This window comes from Heterodontus francisci, chromosome 8 (genome assembly GCF_036365525.1).
Source record: "Heterodontus francisci isolate sHetFra1 chromosome 8, sHetFra1.hap1, whole genome shotgun sequence".
Lineage (NCBI taxonomy): Eukaryota > Metazoa > Chordata > Chondrichthyes > Heterodontiformes > Heterodontidae > Heterodontus > Heterodontus francisci.
This window is the reverse complement of record NC_090378.1, coordinates 81,887,068-81,907,696: the sequence shown is the minus strand read 5'-3', so window position 1 is coordinate 81,907,696 and position 20,629 is coordinate 81,887,068. Positions and strand designations below refer to the sequence as shown.

At 44.6% G+C, this 20,629-nt stretch overlaps 1 protein-coding gene across 1 annotated transcript in view; it reads left to right on the top strand.

Moving 5' to 3' along the window:
* Positions 1–20,629, top strand: part of LOC137373218 (zinc finger protein GLIS1-like) — a 488,859-nt gene that overhangs the window by 461,670 nt on the left and 6,560 nt on the right. The window contains exons 8-9 of the mRNA XM_068038074.1: positions 11,381–11,559; positions 18,192–18,362. Coding sequence (XP_067894175.1) covers positions 11,381–11,559; positions 18,192–18,362 — 350 coding nt within the window. The remainder of the gene's footprint in view (positions 1–11,380; positions 11,560–18,191; positions 18,363–20,629) is intronic.

Sequence of the window (20,629 nt, the reverse complement as noted above, 5' to 3'; positions counted from 1 at the left end):
CTCCTTATTAATTTTAAACACTTCAAGTGTTTCTTTCTCCTCTTTCAGCTTGACCTGAGCAGCATCTTCTTCCTTGGTAAAGTCAGATGCAAAGTATTCATTCAATATCTCAGCATGCCCCCTACCTCCATGTGTAAATCCCCCTTTTAGTCTCAAATCATACCCATTCCTTTGACCATCCTTTTACTATTTATGTGCCTATAGAAGACTTTTGGAGTCCCTTTTATGTTAGCTACCAGCCTCTTCTCAAACTCTCTCTTAGTGTGACAGGCAGAACTTGGTATACTACCAATTTCTCTGAGAGATGGTGTTAAAGCATGGGTGAAAGATTGGGCTTATTAACACCCGTTCCTTGGGCACCGTGAGTGCTCTTAGAGCTCCAAAATGATGTCCAAGGTGTGCGTGCACAGTTGTGAGGCGAATCATGCTTGTGCCATATTGGCACAGTCAGTGGCACACGTACATTTAACATCGGCCAGAAGTATGCAGACCAGGGAGATCATGATGATCACTACAGAGGATACAAGTAATGTCCCAGAATTAACTGTAAGTCAGGAAATGGAAGGGACGGAGGAACTCAAGAAAATTACAAACACCAGGGAAGTGTTACTGAGCAAATTGTTGGAACTGTGGGCTGACAGGTCCCCAGGTCCTGATGGACTTCATCCTAGGGTCTTAAAAGAAGTGGCTGATGAGATAATTGATGCGTTAGTTTTAATTTTCCAAAATTTCCAAGATTCAGGGAAGGTTCCATTAGATTGGAAAATAGCGAATGTAACTCCTTGATTCAAAAAGGGAGGGAGCGAGAAAGCAGGAAACTACAGGTCAGTTAGCTTAACATCTGTCTTAGGGAAAATGTTAGAAGTGATTATTAAAGATGTTATAGCAGGGCACTTAGAAAAATTCAAGGTAATCAGGCAGAGTCAACATGGTTTTGTGAAAGGGAAATTATGTTTCACCAATTTATTGGAGTTCTTTGAGGGAGTTACATGTGCTGTGGATGAAGGGGAACCAGTGAATGTACTGTACTTAGATTTCCAGAAGGCATTTGATAAGGTGCTACATCAAAGGTTATTGCGAAAAATAAAAACTCATGTGTAAGGGGTGACATGTTGGTATAGATAGAAGATTGGCTAGCTGACAGGAAACAGAGAGTAGCCATAAATGGGTCAGTTTCTGGTGGCAAGATGTAACGAGTGGTGTGCCACAGGGATCTGTGCTGGGGCCTCAGCTTTTTTACAATTTATAGAAATGGATCGAAGGTATGGTTGCTAAATTTTCTGATGACACAAAGATAGGTAGGAAAGTAAGTTGTGAACAGGACATAAGGAAGCTACAAAGGGATTATAGATAGGTTAAGTGAATGGGCAAAGATCTGGCAAATGGAATATAATGTGGGAAAATGTGAAATTGTCCATTTTGGCAGGAAGAATAAAATAGAAGCATATTATTTAAATGGTGAGAGATTGCAGAGTTCTGAGATGCAGAGGAATCTGGGTGTTCTAGTACATGAATCGCAAAAGGTTAGTATGCAGGTACAGCACGTAATTAGGAAAGCTAATAGAGGGCGGCACAGTGGCGCAGTGGTTAGCACCGCAGCCTCACAGCTCCAGGGACCCGGGTTCGATTCCGGGTACTGCCTGTGTGGAGTTTGCAAGTTCTCCCTGTGTCTGCGTGGGTTTTCTCCGGGTGCTCCGGTTTCCTCCCACAAGCCAAAAGACTTGCAGGTTGATAGGTAAATTGGCCATTATAAATTGTCACTAGTATAGGTAGGTGGTAGGGAAATATAGGGACAGGTGGGGATGTTTGGTAGGAATATGGGATTAGTGTAGGATTAGTATAAATGGGTGGTTGATGTTCGGCACAAACTCGGTGGGCCGAAGGGCCTGTGTCAGTGCTGTATCTCTAATCTAAGAAAGTTATCGTTTATTGTGAGGGGGAATTGAATACAAAAGTAGGGAGGTTATGCTTCAGCTATACAGGGCATTGATGAGACCACATCTGGAGTACTGTGTACAGTATTGGTCTCGTTATTTAAGGAAGGATGTAAATGCATTGGAAGCAGTTCAGAGAAGGTTTACTAGACTAAAACCTAGAATGGGCGGGCTGTCTTATGAGGAAAGGTTGGACAAGCTAGGCTTGTATCCGCTGGAATCTAGAAGAGTAAGAGGCGACTTGATTGAAACATATAAGTTCCTGAGAGGTCTTGACAGGGTGGATGTGGAAGGATGTTTCCTTTTGTTGGAGAATCTAGAACTAGGGGTCGCTATTTAAAAATAAGGGGTCACTCATTTAAGACAGAGATGAGAAATTTTTTCTCTCTGCATCGTGAGTCTATGCAATCCTCAAAAGCTGGTGGAAGCAGAGTCTTTGAATGTTTTTAAGACAGAGGTAGATAGATTCTTGATAAGCAAGGGGGTGAAAGGTCATTGGGGGTAGGCGAGAATGTGGACTAATCAGATCAGCCAAGAATTTATTGAATGGCGGAGCAGGCTCGAGGAGCCGAGTGGTCTACTCTTGCTCCTAATTTGTATGTTCGTATGTCAATCAATGTGCAATGCTGACTTGATGCTAATGGTATCATTTTGGAGCTTAACGCTAAAGTTAACACCCTCTCTGAATCTCGTCCAGCTGAACACACATTCAGCAACAGCACTACTTAAAGGCTGAACAACTACTGACAGGATTAGTTGCTGGTTGATTTCTTCTAACTGTTGTTATGACTCTACAAGTGTTTGGTTCTTTTTATAGTTGTTTCAAGTTGCAAAAGTCCACAGGGAATGGTGTGGCAGATGCTGAGGGATTTTTTGCTGATTTCAAGGCTTCCGCACAAACCAGTCGCTCCCTGTCACAGGTGCACTAATAGGTATTCCCCTTGGAAAACAACATGACTTGGAGAATGAACAGATATACAGAGTAGGACAAGCTGCTGGAAGAGGAGTGGCAGGGTGATTGAGGGGGGGGCAGGGGAAAAAGGGCTCTCAGCAGGAGGCCATATCCATCCAGTTTGAATTCTCCCGCCTGAACCTTAATTAGGTCAATGTATGAGACATCTGCACTTCAGCAAGGGTAACCTCACTGAAATCTGCCACCTGCAGCAGCCACAACTGCAACCTCAGAGCAGGGCAAGGGACACATTGTCAGTGGCTGAGAACGTGACAGCAGCGATTAACTTTGTGTGTCTGACTCCTTCCAAGCTGGAACTGGAGGTATTTGCAACATCTCACAGTTTGCCATCTACTGTTGCATAACAGAGGTCATTGAGGCTGTCTATTAAAAGAGAGCTAACTACATTTCATTCACTCTTGCCAGAGACAAGCAGGCTGAGCAAGCATATGACTGCACTAGGATTCAAGGCTTTCCCATGGTGAAGTGTGCCATTGACTATATGCGCATCACCTTGCGGGAACTGGATGTCAACTCTACCCTATAGCGGAACCAGAAGGGATTTCAATCCTTCAGTGATTTATGCACATATACACCCAGTGCCCTCTGCTCCTGCACCCCCTTTAGAATTGTACCCTCTATTTGCGTGATCATAGGCAGTGAATTATGCAGGTCAATGCCTGGTATCAGTCATGATGCTTTCATTCTGTGCAGTCTGCTGTGCCAGCTGCATTTGAGCCCCCATGACAAACCAAAGGGTGGCTACTGGGTGACAAGGCATGGTTCATGACTCTGGTGCACAGCGTGCATACAATGAAAACTGCTGCCACACGAAAAGTGATATATTAGACCATTGGTGTGCTGAAGCAACACTTCTGCAGAGCCCTGCAATACTTGGCAGGGCAGGTGTTAAGATATATGGCAGTCTGCTGCATATTGCAAAACCTCGGCATCATGAGGAAACAGCCTTTGCCACTAGCCATATGGTGAGCAGCTGAGGAAGAGGAACAGTAGGAAGAAGAGGAACAGTAGGAAGAAGAGGCAAACTAGGTAGTCCCTTTCTGCCCGGGCTGTCCATGAAGAACACATCTGAGTGCTATACCAGTTAACAAAATCCTAATTCCCCATTCACCAACAGTCCCACAACTTAACTTCCTTCGATCACTGACCATCACAGTTGTCGCTCGGCCACAATGCATAAATAAAAGCCACCACAAAATAAACATCCAAACCAAATTTATAAATGAAATCATTTGTGAGAATATGGTTTCACATTACCCATATACCTTGTTGTTTATGAGATCAGCACACAATGAGTAAACGGCTTTCAGTTTAGCTGAGCAGGAATGCTTTGTGAAGCAGGCCTAGTTGAAGGAAGGTCATTCATCCATGTCTTGATGATCTGGGAGATGATGTTTGGTCACTGTTTATAGTAATAGAGTGATTGAAGACCTTTTGTGGACCATATTAACTGTAGTAACAGAATTACTGGAAAGGATTGAGGGCATAAATGTTCTTTCTGACTCTATTTTGTTATTCTTGATGTCACTTGGTGCGTCTTTTGATGTATTGTGGTTTAATGTTAGTATGAATGGAATGTAGAGAGCAAAGATACAATTGATATAAGTATTTTGAGTAAACCACTATATGCTGCAGTCATGATGGAATTGTGAAGTATGATGTACCTGAGTTATTATAATGAATTTAATAAAGAATTGTGTACTCATACTGGAATAGTGTGGTATGATTTGACTGAGTATTCATGTTGGATCATGTAACACAAGCTCGTTAAAGATCTGATTTTGTAGTTGTTACAACTGATGTCTATGTGCTCTGGTGCTAGTAACAAAACAAAATAGAACAGGAAAGTAGTCCCAACAATCTGCAGTGGAGCAGAGTACAGATGGCCTTAGAGAATAACCTTGAGCAGCTCTGGGTCCAGAAGGCCCAGCTGCATACTGCACCATCTGGACATGGGCAGCAACAGCCTAGGCTACCTGACTGATGTGGAAACACCAAGGGCACTGGTGGAGTGGCAGTTGTGGAGGACGAATGCTCAGAGTGGACAGCAGATTCATGCTCCATGAAGTTACTGACACTCCCTTGGAGTGGCACCTCAACACTCCTAATAATCTGTTAGAGGACAGGTTGTAGGAACGATTGATACCTTGCCAGCCTCTTTGCATACTAATCAACAGCCAAAATAGCAGCAGCCTGAGCTTGCATGGCAAAAGTCTGAGTTTCCACTGCTGCATTCAGACATTAGGTGGCTGCTGCTTGTGCTGTAATGGAAGCTGCAACATCAAACAACAGAGGCTGCATAACGTTTGGGTCCACAAGTGTGTGAACAGAAGTGGCCACCACTTCCATGCTGGAAAGGATGAGCTCCAAGCTCTGCACAAATATCTGTGCCAAATTGATGGTGGACTCCTCCATGCTCCTTGACATTAAGTGCAGCCTTTCTGCCAGGCTTCCCAATGCACCAAGCATTTTGTTGTGCTATCCACTGAAGTCCTCATCTGAGTCCTCTGCAGCAGAACCCATTTGCAACCTTGCTCTCTGGAGAGCTGGTACCTGTGCTATCCTTACCTCCTGCCCTGGCTGCAACCTAGGCTTGCCGAGTGCCTCATCATATGCAAATCCCACCTCTAATCTATCCTCTAAAATATGCACAGTGTTCAGTATCTGAGCTGGTGTTTGCAACTGTGAAATCAAGTGAGGGTGCTGTGTCTTCAGCATCACCCTCTTCTTTCTGTTCCTTCACTCTTTGGCCAAGTTGGACCTCTTGGGTATCTGAAAGGAAAAAGTCACAAGGGCTAAGGCTGTGGTGTGGAGAGGGGTGAGCAAATAAGAGATGCATGCTTACACCATGTGTAGACTGTAAATCAGAGGAGAGTGTAGGATGAAGTGTAATAGGATGTGAGAATGAGGATTAGGTATGAGGTTACCATGATCTTTGTGGTTTCAGTTGTGCTGCTGGCCATGGCTTCAGAACTGTATGAGGGTGAGGTGAAGCATGTGAATGTTAGGTATGAGGCCTGATTGATCAAGATTGTTGGTGTGTGACTGATGGGGTGTGGTGAATTGAACAGTGGCTGAGGATACTGGTGCAATTCGTAGGATATGGCATTTGAAGATACTTTCACTGACCTTGACCACTCATGCAAGGTCATTGAACTTCTTGCAGCATTTCATCCAGGTCCTCAGGGCTTGACTCCTGGCATGAACCTTTGTGGCTATCTTCTCCCTCTGCATTTTGACCATATGTCTGGAGGGCTGCCTCCCCTACTGCATCCCTGCTGTGGATACAGGACATCTATCCTCCTTTCCGCCTCCTCTACCAAAACCTCCATTGCAGCATCAGAAAAACTTGGAGCTCACTCTTTTCCATGTTGTGCCATTCCTCACTCTTTCACAGGTCAGATTCTCTTCAACCATGACTCCCAGCATCTGCTCAAGCCACAACGCACCTCCCCTTGAAGAGATGCTGGCTATCTTTAAGCAGTGCACAGTGGCGCAGTGGTTAGCACTGCAGCCTCACAGCTCCAGGGACCCGGGTTCGATTCTGGGTACTTCCTGTGCGGAGTTTGCAAGTTCTCCCTGTGACCGTGTGGGTTTTCGCCGGGTGCTCCGGTTTCCTCCCACAGCCAAAGGCTTGCAGGTAATAGGTAAATTGGCTGTTGTAAATTGCCCCTAGTGTAGGTAGGTGGTCGGGAATATGGGATTATTGTAGGGTTAGTATAAATGGGTGGTTGTTGGTCGGCACAGACTCTGTGGGCCGAAGGGCCTGTTTCAGTGTTGTATCTCTAAATAAATAAATCTTTAAGTGGTGCTAGCCACCTTCTGTTGGCCTCCTTCTGATGCATCCAGCCAATGAACAATGTGGTTAGCACTGACTGGATGCAGGGACCATACAAATGAGCAGGTAACATGAAGTTGGAGTGCTGCCTGCATTGCAGGCAATGAGCGTGGATTAACTGAGCATCGCGATCCCCGTGACCATTTTTGGGGACTATCCAATTTAGCATCCTATGTGTTATATCATTTGTAAAACAAGGGTCCGAGTGCACTTTCAGCACACGGGCTCCAGTATAACAGTTGGACTTGACCTAACGATCCAGAATTTGTTGGGAAAATAATGGGAATTTCATGTGCATAACAATATTAGTTTGTAAGTAGCCCAGTAATTTGTGGTCTGGAAGAGATACTCCATGAGTTAAGACTTGAAACAAATTGTGAAAACGAGATTTTGCCGCCAACCTCCCCGTGAGTTTCAAGAAATTATTGCATTTGCACAGTAAATGCAAATTAAATTTGTTGCCGAATGTTAGGGCTCAATGATGTAAGGACACTTTTAATGAGATTTATGTGCTTGCAATGCCACTCAACCTCTCTGGCTCAAGGAGGAAACAACTGAAACTGTACAGTCTCATTCCCGCATGTAGTAAATTGCTCTTAGAGATTAAAAAAAAAAATTTTCTTAACTTTTACTTTCTCTTTTCTCTATCTCTTTTAATCCAATCTTTCTGTCCCCTTATTTCTCTTTCTGTATTTACTTTTACTTTAATTCAACTTTTTCCCTTCTCTGTCATTTGCTCTGTTTCTTATCCTTAAATTTCATTGGTTAAGAAGATCGACAGTTGATCTTGTTGTTCACCAAGGTCCCAAGTGCAATGTTGAAGGCGCTGGAAGATAGTTACAGCTTACACTTCAAGTCATTTGCGGTGTATTTTCAAGCTAAAGGGTGAGGGAAAAAAATCTAACAGTGAAGCACACCACAAGATGCCCTGCTCCAACAAATTCTGGGTCATTAGGGTCAACTGCGATGAACTTAGTTACTGTGCAAGTTCAAACTTTGCGTCACCCCCAGTCTGGGTTGCTGGACCCGTACCACTAATTTGGCTGAATGTGTGAGTGGGTGGGGTAGATGAAAAACACCCAACATTCTCTGAAAGTTGAATCATCACTGCAGAATCTGAGAGGACAGATTTTCCTGCCCATTTCTGTTCCAGTGCTAGACAGGAGCTGTGCATCCTAAGTCCAGTGCCAGGATCACAGTGATTTCCTTTGCAGTTCATTAACATGGCCTGGGTCACCCACAGTAAAGGCTGATGCTCTAGCAAGACCTCATGCTGGTGCAAGGCACATGAAAATGAAACATAGTTGTATGTCAGGCATTGAGAATTGGCATCTTCTGTTTCTGATCTCCATCTACTATCTCTTGTGCATCGGGAAACTGGACAAGAAAATACGTTTTGAAAAGGAAATCCTTTACTCACTTCTGGCCTTCAACCTATCTCTTGCCATCACAAGTTTTTATTATACTGCAGGGATTTGTGACAAGACTCCAGAAAAATGAAGGTTTCAACAAAAAAAGCAAAAAAGTAGAGGGAAATAAATGTATCCAAGAAGTTGAATGCGCAAGTAGAGAAATGCTCACTGGCAAAAATATTTAACAAAATAACTATCTTGCTTTAATAAATACTCCAAAGCAGGCTATGCCCATTACCCCTGTGATGCATCTATTTTACAGGGGCGAGGTGTGTGTGTTGTCATGCAGGCTCCCACCTGCCAAGAATGAGGCACATTAATTTCGCCACATGGACATTAAATTTCAAATTGTTGCTGGGAAGAGAAGGCCTGTGACAAGGGGTTGCCAGGCCCCTGGCTGGAAAGAACATTTTTGCATATTAACAGGCAGTGCTTGTAGACAAAGGAGCTATTCCCTGCTCCAATTCAATCCACAAACAGACATGGTCAGACCAGTTAGTCACGGATACACGACGCGCCCACACTAGCATGCATACGTGATACACACCTTGCAAATAGAGATAGAAAAGAGCAGAAGAACAACAAAGTGAAAAGGCTTGAGGCAATATCTGAAGAGTTGTTGTTGTGGTTCTTCGACCTCACTGTAGAGTCCTTGATTGTAGGGAGACTGTTGCTTTTCATTGGGGCTTCTGGACTGAAGCAGACCTCCTCTCCTGTCCGCTCCCATCTCTTTCTCACGGAACTCCAAAAAACCGACTGAAGACACGTGAATCTCAAGAGAGAAAACTCTCCTGCAGTGAACAAGGTTTAAGAAGAATACTAAGCCCCAATGAAAAGAATCTACCTACAATCAAGGACTCTACAGTGAGGTTGAAGAACCATAACAACACCTCTTCAGATATTGCCTCAAATCTTTCCACTTTATTTTTCTTCTGCTCTTTTCTGTCTCTATTTGCATGTGTGTATCACGTGTGCATACTAGTGTGGGTGCATCGTGTATCCGTAGGCATCAACCGAATTAGAGTTTAAGTTTAATAAAATTTCACCTTTCTTCTTTAAACCTAAGAAGGTCTGCTTGTGCTTGTTTCTTTGCCTTATAATTGGAAAGCGGTGAACAAGGAGTCACCAAGGGGGAGCTAAAGACACTATGTTTAAAAATAAAGCCCTGTTATAGTAAGACCAGGTGAAGGCTGAAAGGGAATCCAAGACCTCTTTCCCACCTGCGCGTAACAGTGTGAAGCACAGCCTTGTCCAAAGTGGTGAAATTAAGCATAGGACCTCATTTCCCTAAATATGTCATTGAAATGAAGCTCAGCATTTCTGTTGCAGTTTCAGAGTCAGAGTTTTACAGCACAGAAACAGGCCCTTCGGCCCAACGCGCCTGCACCGACCATCAAGCACCCGTCCTAACTATTCCCATTTCCCCACACTTGACCCGTAGCCTTGTATGTTATGGCGTTTCAAGTGCTCATCCAAATACTTCTTGAATGTCGTGAGTATTCCTGCTTCTACCACCCCTTCAGGCAGTGTGTTCCAGATTCCAACCACCCTCTGGGTGAAAAAATTCTTCCTCAACTCCCCTCTAAACCTCCTGCCCATTACCTTAAATCTATGCCCCCTAGTTATTGACCTCTTTTTTTTTTATTCATTTGTAGGATTTGGGTGTCGCTGGCTAGGCCAGCATTTATTGCCCATCCCTAATTGCCCTTGAACTGAATGGCTTGCTAGGCCATTTCAGAGGGTATTTAAGAGTCAACCACATTGCTGTGGATCTGGAGTCACATATAGGCCAGACCAGGTAAGGACGGCAGATTTCCTTCCCTAAAGGGCATTAGTGAACCAGATGGGTTTTTACAACAATTGACAATGGTATCATGGTCACCATTAGACTAGCTTTTAATTCCAGATCTTTTTTTTTTATTAATTGAATTCAGATTTCACCATCTGCCATGGTGGGATTCAAACCCATGACCCCAGAGCATTAGCCTGGGCCTCTGGATTACTAGTCCAGTGACTTTACCACTACGCCACCGCCTCCCCTCCTCTCCGCTAAGGGAAAAAGTTTCTTCCTATCTATCTTATCAATGCCCCTCATAATTTTGTATACCTCAATCAGGTCCGCCCTCAGCCTTCTCTGCTCCAAGGGAAACAACCCCAGCCTATCCAGTCTGTCTTCGTAACTGAAATGCTCCAGCCCAGGCAACATCCTGGTGAATCACCTCTGCACCGTCTCCATTGCAATCACATCCTTCCTATAATGTGGCGACCAGAAAAGTACACAGTACTCCAGCTGTGGCCTAACTAGCGTTTTATACAGCTCCATCATAACCTCCCGGCTCTTATACTCCATGCTTCGGCCAATAAAAGCAAGTATCCCGTATGCCTTCCAAACCACCTTATCTGCCTGTGCTACTGCCTTCAGTGATCTATGGACAAGCACCCCAAGGTCCCTCTGACCCTCTGTACTCCCTAGGGTCCTACCATCCATTGTATATTCTATTGCCTTGTTAGACCTCTCAAAGTGCATCACCTCACACTTCTCAGGATTAAACTCCATTCGCCACTGCTCCACCCATCTTACCAGCCCATCTATATCGTCCTGTAGTCTAAGGCTTTCCTTCGCACTATTTACAACACCACCAATTTTCGTGTCATCTGAGAACTGACTGATCATATCTCCTATATTTACGTCTAAATCATTAATGTACACTACAAACAGTAAGGGTCCCAGCACCGATCCCTGCGGTACACCACTGGTCACAGGCTTCCAATCGCAAAAACAACACTCTACCTTCACCCTCTGCCTCCTTACACTCAGCCAATTTTGAATCCAATTTGCCAAATTACCCTGGATCCCATGGGCTTTTACTTTCTTAACCAATCTCCCATATGGGACGTTATCAAAAGCCTTACTGAAGTCCATACAGACTACATCAACTGCTTTACCCTCATCTACACCTCTAGATCTCCCTCTGCCAAAGCCATGCTGACTATCCCTGATTAATCCCTGCCTCTCCAAGTGGAGATTAATCCTGTCTCTCATTTCATTCAGCTTCCCCTAAAATCATACATTGGAAAATCACCTGCGCCCACCAACTGCGAGGCTCCATGTTGCCAGTGGAGCCTCAGGAACCTGAGCTCATTCTTCACATTTTCAGAAACAAAATCAGGAACAAGTGCTCTTGTAGGACTACATTGCTAAAATATATGTTTTTCCTTGCAGGCCTGGACCAGTTGTCCTTCCATTTTCTTCTCTGGTCAGTCCAAGGAAAATGTTAGCTCCAGCACTGCTGCAGAGGCATGGTCCTCACTCGCCTCAGCCATCTGATAATCAACTCAGCGGAGGGCACCACAAGTCCTATCCAGTCTTCCAAAGCCAGCTGATGCAACCCATCCAAGCAGGTACCTTGAAATATTTTTTGGGAGATCACAGGGAAAATATAAAGCATGGAACATAAGATGCAAGCACTGTGTGGTTACATTTTAAATTTGCGAGTTAAATGCAGTAAATGTAACTTCAGTAAACTAAATCCGTAATGTCTTGTATAACAAACGTTTTTTAAGCATTTCTTATTGTTGGCAGAAATTTTATGTTAACAGATTTAAAAATTTAATATAGTTTCAGCAATAGTAAAATTCTCTGGAATCCCGTGATGGTCCAGGTGGGAACAGCACTGCTTGTTGTGATGTTAAGTCAGAAAGGCGAAGAAGGTACCAAATTGAATTTCCAATTTGCACTGCGTCAGCTGATTCCAGCTAGTTTGGCAGTGGGAGTGCTGCAGTTGGTCTCAGCCACTTCACTAAGAGAACAATCAACCAGAAATCGAATTTAATATCAATGTGTACTATGTGGTAGATTTTGCATCAGGATAGAATCAGCTTGCTGTGACATGCCCTCAATCAAATAGCCTGCTGACACTCTCTATCTCGTCACACTTCAACAGTGATTATTTAGGTGAGGTTATTTAGTGAGATTATTTAGAAGGCAGCCAGTGCCTGTGAAACTGTACCACAGCATTAGCCAGTATCTGGAGGAAAGAAGGAGAGAAAATTGGGAGGTGTAGTGGTACAGATTAAATTTTGGCCACTTATAGTAATAAACCAATAAATCAGACGCAGAAGTCGAGTTACCACAATTATTTTTGGGTGTTTCCGGGGCTAGGAAAGAGAAAACATAAGAAACACAGAAACATAGAAAATAGGAGCAGGAGTAGGACATTCAGTCCTTTGGGCCTGCTCTGCCATTCAAAAAAGATCATGGCTGATTATTTAATTCAGTACCCTGTTCCCGCTTTCTCCCCATATCCCTTGACCTCTTTGGCATTAAGAAATATATCTATCTCCTTCTTGAATATATTTAATGACTTGGCCGCCACTGCCTTCTGCAGTAGAGAATTCCACAAGTTCACCACCCTCTGAGTGAAGAAATTTCTCCTCATCTTGGTTCTAAATAGCATACCCCGTATCCTGTGACTGTGACCCCTGGTTCTGGATTCCCCAGCCATCGGGAACATCCTCCTTGCATCTAGCCTGTCTATTACTGTTAGAATTTTATAGGTTGCTATGAGATCCCCTCTCATTCTTCTAAACTCTAGTGAATATAGGCCTAGTCGACCCAATCTCTCCTCATACGACAATCCTGCCATTCCAGGAATCAGCCTAGTAAATCTTATTTGCACTCCCTCCATGGCAAGAACATCCTTCCTCAGATAAGGAGACCAAAACTGCACACAATACTCCAGATGTGGTCTCACCAAGGCCCTGCATAACTGCAGTAAGACATCCTTGCTCCTCTACTCAAATCCTCTTGCAATGAAGGCCAACATACCATTCGCCTTCCTAACTGCTTGCTGAATCTGAATGCTTGCTTTCAGTGAGTGGTGTACAAGGACACCCAGGTCTCATTGCACCTCCCCCTTTCCCAATCTATCACCATTCAGATAATAATCTGCCTTTCTGTTTTTACAACCAAAGTGGAAATGTCTGCCAGCTGCCTGATTTTGATCATTAAGCAGTAGCCCCAGATTGAAACTGTATGTTTATAGACATAAGGTGACATAGGATTGGGTTGTAATTCCCAGTAGTGAATAATCTCTTGACATTTGCTATTTAGGCTCATACTTGAAGAATGACCAACACCCGGACAAGTTACCAGTGGGTTGCTAGTGGCTGCGAGTGAAGCTTGGCATGAATCAGTAGCTTCAGGAAAGCAGAGAATCGTCAAAACAAAATAATGCTTTAAGATTTTTCTGGGTGTTTTACTTCCCTTTCTAATTGTTTAATTGTATCGATTTAAAACTCTTTTCCTGTTCGCACACTTCAGAACATATAGCATGAAACTGCCCCACAGTAAACTCAAACTGCACTGGGTAAAAGTGCAGCTCCCATTCCTACTGTTAAAAGTTTGGGATTAGTTAATCTCTATCAGATGAATGAGTATTAAAATGAGCTGAATGTTCGTAAACCACCAAAGGAAGTCAGTTGCCCATTACCCAGCAGGAACCAAATAGTCAGAAGTGGTTTCTCAGATATTTATACAAAGGTCTTATAGGACAGGACTTACTGATGTTTGGGATGGAGAGAAAGAAAGAAGCGTTGAGACTCTATGTTCACTTTTGGCTCAGTTTAATTACTGATGATATTTCCTTGTGTGTTATTAAAACATGGTTTTGTCATTCAAGATCCAAATATTGCTTGTTGAAACATGGAAGGAATTTTCAGCTAATCCACCAGTAATTATCTGTTAGTGGTCTTGTGAATGGGACTACTCGTGTGTAAAGAATTAATTTAAAAGTAAAGTCCAATAGCATGGAATAGATTAAATTATGGCACAAAAACAAAACACAGGCATGTAGGATAATAATCCTAAATTACAAGTGACTATTCAAAGATTGCATTATCTTGCTATCAGTAATATGCAACAAATGACTGTGGTCACAACTGTTAGAACACATTAAATGTTTATGTGGTCTGTGTTGATTGTGTGTTCGTGCATGCTGTTCCTTTTATCCCTCATGCAAGCATTTTTATTAAATATGAGAGTGCACTTAATTCATACAAAATGTACTATTCATAAGCATGTTATTTGTGTGTTCTCATATTTATATACATTTTTCCATTTTCACCTCAGAGATGCTGACTTTTTCTGAGGTATGGTTCCATGGTTGATGTCAGCTCTCAGTTATCTCATTTGAGTGGTCATTCTTCATATGTGACCCCAGATAGTGATTGTTAGTGCCCAGCACTTACAGCAAGGCCTGATCCTGTCCTCACCTGAGGTTTCAGAGGGGGTTGCTGGATAATATTTAACAACTTACATTTATATAGCACCTTTAACGTAGTAAAATGCCCAAGGTGATTCCCAGGAGTATTATCAAAAAAATTAGACACCGAGCCACATAAGGAGATAGTAAGACAGTTGATCAAAATCTTGGTCAAAGAGATAGGTTTTAAAGATCCTCTTAATAGAGGAGAGAAGAGAGAGAGGCTTAAGGAGGGACTTCCAGAGCTTAGAGCCTAGGCAGCTGATGACACGGCCACCAATGGTCATGGGATGAAAATCGGGGATGCCCAGAGGCCAGAACTTGAGCATTGCAGGGATCTGGTTCAATGAAGAGTTCAAGAGGGCATGCCAGGAGCAGCACAAGGCATACCTAAAAATGAGCTGTCAGCTGCTGAAGCTACAACACAGGACTATTTGCATGCCAAACTGCAGAAACAGCATGCGATAGACAGGGCTAAGTGATCACACAACCAACGGATCAGATCTAAGCTCTGCAGTCTTGCTACATGCAGTTGTGAGTGTTGGTGGACAATTAAACAATTGACAGGAGGAGGAGGCTCCACAATGGGGGAGTCCAGCACATCAGTGCAAAAGACAAGGCTGAAGCATTTGCATCCATCTTCAGCCAGAAGTGCCGAGTGGATGATCCATCTCGGCCTCCTCCTGATGTCCCCAGCATCACAGATGCCAGACTTCAGCCAATCCGTTTCACTCCACGTGATATCAAGAAATGACTGAAGGTAATAGATACTGGAAAAGCTATCGGCCCTGACAACATTCTGGCAATAGTACTGAAGACTTGTGCTCCAGAACTAGCTGCACCCCTAGCCAAGCTGTTCCAGTACAGCTACAACACTGGCATCTACCTGCAATGTGGAAAATTGCCCAGGTATGTCCTGTGCACAAAAAGCAGGACAAATCCAACCCGGCCAATCACCGCCCTATCAATCTACTCCCAATCATTAGCAAAGTGATGGAAGGGGTTGTCGACAGTGCTATCAAGCGGCACTTGCTCAGCAATAACCTGCTCACTGACACTCAGTTTGGGTTCCGCCAGGGCCACTCAGTTCCTGATCTCATTACAGCCCTGGTCCAAACATGGACAAAAGAGCTGAACTCCAGAGGTGAGGTGAGAGTGACAGCCCTTGACATCAAGGCAGTATTTGACTGAGTATGGTAACAAGGAGCCCTAGCAAAACTGGAGTCAATGGGAATCAGGGGGAAAACTCTCCACTGGTTGGAGTTATACCTAGCACAAAGGAAGATGGTTGTGGTTGTCGGAGGTCAATCATCTCAGTCCCAGGACATCACTGCAGGAGCTCTTCAAGGTAGTGTCCTTGGCGCAACCATTTTCAGCTGCTTCATCAATGACTTTCCCTCCATCATAAAGTCAGAAGTGGGGATGTTCGCAGATGATTGCACAATGTTCAGCACCATTTGCAACTCCTCAGATACAAAAGCAGCCCATATCCAAATGCTTGGGTGATAAGTGACAAGTTACATTCGTGCCACACAAGTTCCAGGCAATGACTATCTCAAACAGGAGAGAATCTAACCACCTCCCTTTGACGGTCAATAGCATTACCATCACTGAATCTCCCACTATCAACATCCTGGGGGTCACCATTGACCAGAAACTTAACTGGACCAACCACATAAATGCTGTGGCTACAAGAGCAGGTCAGAGGCTGGGAATTCTGCAGCGAGTAACTCACCACCTGTCTCCCCAAAGCCTGTCCAGCATCTACAAGTCAGGAATGTGATGGAATACTCTCCACTTGCCTGGATGGTGCAGCTCCAACAACACTCAAGAAGCTTGACAACATCCAGGACAAAGCAGCCCACTTGATTGACACCCCATCCACAATCTTCAACATTCACTCCCTGCACCACCATCACACAGTGGCAACAGTGTGTGCCATCTGCAAGATGCACTGCAGCAACTCACCAAGGCTCCTTTGACAGCACCTTCCAAACCTGCAACCTCTACCACCTAGAAGGACAAGGGCAGCAGCTTCATGTGAACACCACCAACTGCAAGTTCCCCTCCAAGCCACACATCATCCTGACTTGGAACTATATCGCCGTTCCTTCACTGTTACTGGTTCAAAATCCTGGAATTCCCTTCCTAACAACACTGTTGGTGTACCTACCCCAAGGCCTGCAGCGGTTCAATAAGGCAGCTGACCGCCACCTTCTCAAGGGCAATTAGGGTTGGGCAATAAATGCTGGTCTAGCCACCAATACCCAGATCCTCCTTGCGAATGAAAAAAAAATCTCAAAGGATCGTAAGGCTGGGATAGCTTACGGAGGTAGTAGTAAAGGGTGAGGTCATGGACAGAATTGAAATCTAAAAAGAGAATTGTTAAATTGTGGCATTTGAATAGTCTAGAGCTCACAAATGAGGGTTTCAGCAATAGATGAGCTGAGGGGGGGGGGGGGGGGTGGAGATGGGTAATATAATGGAGGTGGAAGTAGGCGGTCTTGGTGATGGAGAGGTTTTATGGGGTTTGAAGCTCAGCTCAGTGTCAAATAAGAATCCAAGGTTGTGAATGGTTTGGTTCAGCATCAGGGAGTGTCAGTGAAAGGGATGAGTTAGTGCCTAGGGAATAGTTGCTGACGGGGACTGAAGACAGTGACTTTAGTCTTCTTAATATTTACTTGGAGAAAATTTCTGTTCATCTAAGATTGGGTGTTGGACAAGTAGCATGACGAATCAGTGGAGGGGTTGAGAGAGGTAATGATGAGGTAGAGTTGGGTGTCATCAATGTACATATGGGGCTGAATTTTATGGAGGTGGCAGGGGTCCCGACAACAGAAAGGTGAGGGTACTCCGGCTTGGCCATTTGGGGGATGCCTGGCCGCAGTTTATGGTGCTCAGGTAGTTAACTGTCTGGCACTGGGATTCCTGTTCCTTTAAAGATGGGGGAATCCTGCCTTCAAGAGCTGCCGACCAATCAGAGGGCCAGCAGCACAGCAGTCTCAGGAGCGCCACGGGAGCAGTGGCCACTGCTGGGACTGCACCCAGCTCAAAGAGGCAGATTGGATGCTGGTCTTGGAAGCAGGCAAGTTGGGGCAGGTTCACCAGGGCCAGTCAGGCAAGCCCAGGCGAGGTGTGGGAGGTGATTGTTGAGAGCTGGGGGAGGGGTGTAAAACACTAGTAGTGGCATGAAAAGGCCCTTAAGTGGCTATTAATCGGTCACTTAAGGGCCTCAATTGGTCTCTAGCAGGAAGGCCATCCTCGACCTTCCCCACCCCCGACAAAATTCAACGCTGTCAGGAAGGCGATGGGCACTCCACCACCCCCCCCCCCCCCCCCCTCCCACTGCCTTCCCTCGTTGTTTTTTTGGGCCTCCCCCACATCCCTGCCTTCTCTAGAGGGCTCATAAAATTCAGCCCATGGAATTGGTGTTTAGTGGATAATGTCGCAGAATGGTAGCACCTAGATGAGAGATAGTAGGAGGCCAAGGATAGACCTACAGGGGACTCCAGAGGTAATGATGTGGGAGTGGGAAGAGAAACCATAGGGAATAAGAGCAAATATCTTTTAGATTTTTCCCTTCTCTAGCCAAGAGTGCCCATACTGCTTCCCCAGCTCTGTTCCCTTTTTTAATGTTAACCTAATTCACTCACGATTTGTCATTCAAAGCAAAATAAAAACTTTAATTTAGATTCCTTATGAACATAAGTTGTTACCTGTGAAGTAAGCACATGGTCTGATCACAGCACTACAATTGTTCTTTCTTTCCAGGTTACCAAGGAAGCTTTCACGCCATGCAGAACACCTTCCAGTATGGTGATTCGTTTAGAACAATGGAGCAAACAGCTATTCACAATTCCCTTTCAGCAGACGATTCTCATTGCCCCAGTCCAGCTCGTCAAAATGGCTACCATCCGCTCATTGCACATGCCAGTATATCAGGTAAACAACAGTAGGGTAGATTCCTGTACTTGTAGCTCAGTTTCATTTAATGTTCTGTTAGAATGTTCTGTTAGAATCAGAAGTTCTGATGAACGGTGACTGACCTGAAACGTTAACTCTGCTTCTCTCTCCACAAATGCTGCCAGACCTGCTGAGTATTTCCAGCATTTCTTGTTTGTGTTTCAGATTTCCAGCATCTGCAGTATTTTGATTTTATTATAGACATGTGATATAAGTTTGGTATGCCAGCCCTGTGTTGCTTTCAGTATCTACATATCTCAAACAGGTACATATGTAAAATAATAACACCCTTCCACTGAAAGAGGATTCAATTAATTGGGAAAAACTTTTGAGCTGTGTGAGATCACAAATGTCTCTGTTGTTATTTTCAATGTATATGAGCTAATTGGAATCACAAATGTATAGGTTAAAATTTAAGGTTCATAAAGTCATCAAGTTGGGCTTGTCTTTCCAGTCGAGGAGTTGCATAAGTGCAAATGAAAGGAAGCTAAAAAATGGATAAAAATGCAAATACAAATGAATATTTACATAATGTTTGAATTTTCAGAATATTCAGTTACTCAACCTGTAGCTGCTGCGATGGGTAGGAAGTTTTGTTCACATTTCTGATCATAAAAGATTAGTATTCCTTTACTTATTTAGTAGATTGGCAGCATTTTAAATGTTATTTACTACTACTTCCTCAGGGCAATGAAAATGCACGTTACAGTCTGGTATGTAAGAGGCCATTTCACAAAGCATTTTGTGATACCTATCTCCCCTATTCAACCTGACCAATTTTCAAGATGACATCTTGGTGGTCTAAGAATGACAATCTGCGGGATGTCTTTGAACTTTACGGGCCGGATTTTTCTGGATAGGACATCTAACGAGGTCTGCTGTTAGTTAAGCTTGTCCCTGCACCCTTCAGCTTAAAAAAAATGTTGCCCCCTAAATTACTTGAAGTGCAAGCTGAGAACAATGCAGCAACAGGAACAGGGACTGAATTTTCGCCAAGGAGGCGAAACAGGAGTTGAGCCTGTTTTTTGGGTCAGAAACCCGGCCCTGGTGGGAAACTGGTTAAAGTTTAGATTTACACGGCGGTGAGCCCTTAATTGGTTTCCTGCCCACTTAGAGCCAGTGGGGTTGGGAATGGAGGTGGGTCACATGAAGTGTGGGACTCATTTAGACACTCACGGCAGCCATCACTGAGGCTGCTGGTTGACCTGAGGGGGAAGTGCGGTTTGTGCCAAAGCCTTCCACTTCACCAGATGGAAGCGAGATGTCAGAGGGAATCCGGGGGCCTGGCACCTGGGGCAGGGTAGACCATTGATTCATCAATGCAGACCTGCATTTAATGAGGGAGAGGATGGAAGTCCTCTTCCCAGAGGGTGGCAGGAGGCGGGCACCTCTCTGTTCTGCACCATCTCTTTCTTCTCATCTTCCTCTTTCTCTTGTACCTCCTACTCCTCCCCGATGAGCTGTCTTCTTCCAGGACCTCATTGTCCTCAAGGTCCACACCTCTCTGGAGGGCCATGTTAAGGAGAGCGCAGCAGTCCACCACAATGACTGAACCACTTGCAGGAGGGTATTGGAGGGCACCACCCGACCAGTCCAGGCACTGGAATCACATCTTGAGAAGCCCAATGGCCTGCTGAGCAGGTGGCATTGGTTGCATCGTCTCTGTGCCTCTGTCTGGGGTTCCTGTAAAGGGGTTCCCTCTTCAAGGGATTTCCCATGTCCCCTAGGATCCATCCACGCACTTCGGGGTTGAAGTGAAGATCTGAGGCAGCCTGGACTGGTGGAGGATGAGGGAGTCATGGCAGCTGCCAAGAAAGCGAGCGCACATGTGGAGGAAGCTCTTGTTGTGGTCGCAGACCAGTTGGAGGTTGAGTGTGTGGTAGACCTTGCTGTTGAATGATCTCACTGGTCAGTCACTGGGTGCCTTGATTGCCACATGGGTGCAATCAATGATGCCATGCACCTGGGGGAATCCAGCGATGACGGCAATGCCCTCTGTCCCTGCAAGGCCATGGCCATCATGAGATAAATGTGCTATGCAGCTCTGGCAAAGAGTACATCATTGACCAACAAGATGTAATGATCTGCAGCCGTTTGTGAGATGCCACCAAGGTCCACAGCTGATCCTTGGAAGGAGCTAGAAGTGAAGAAGTTCAAGGCCACAGTGACTTTGATATTTACTGGCAGGGCATGGCGACTAGAACCTCCAGGTGCGAGGTCTTTGGCAACAAGGGCACAGATGTCAA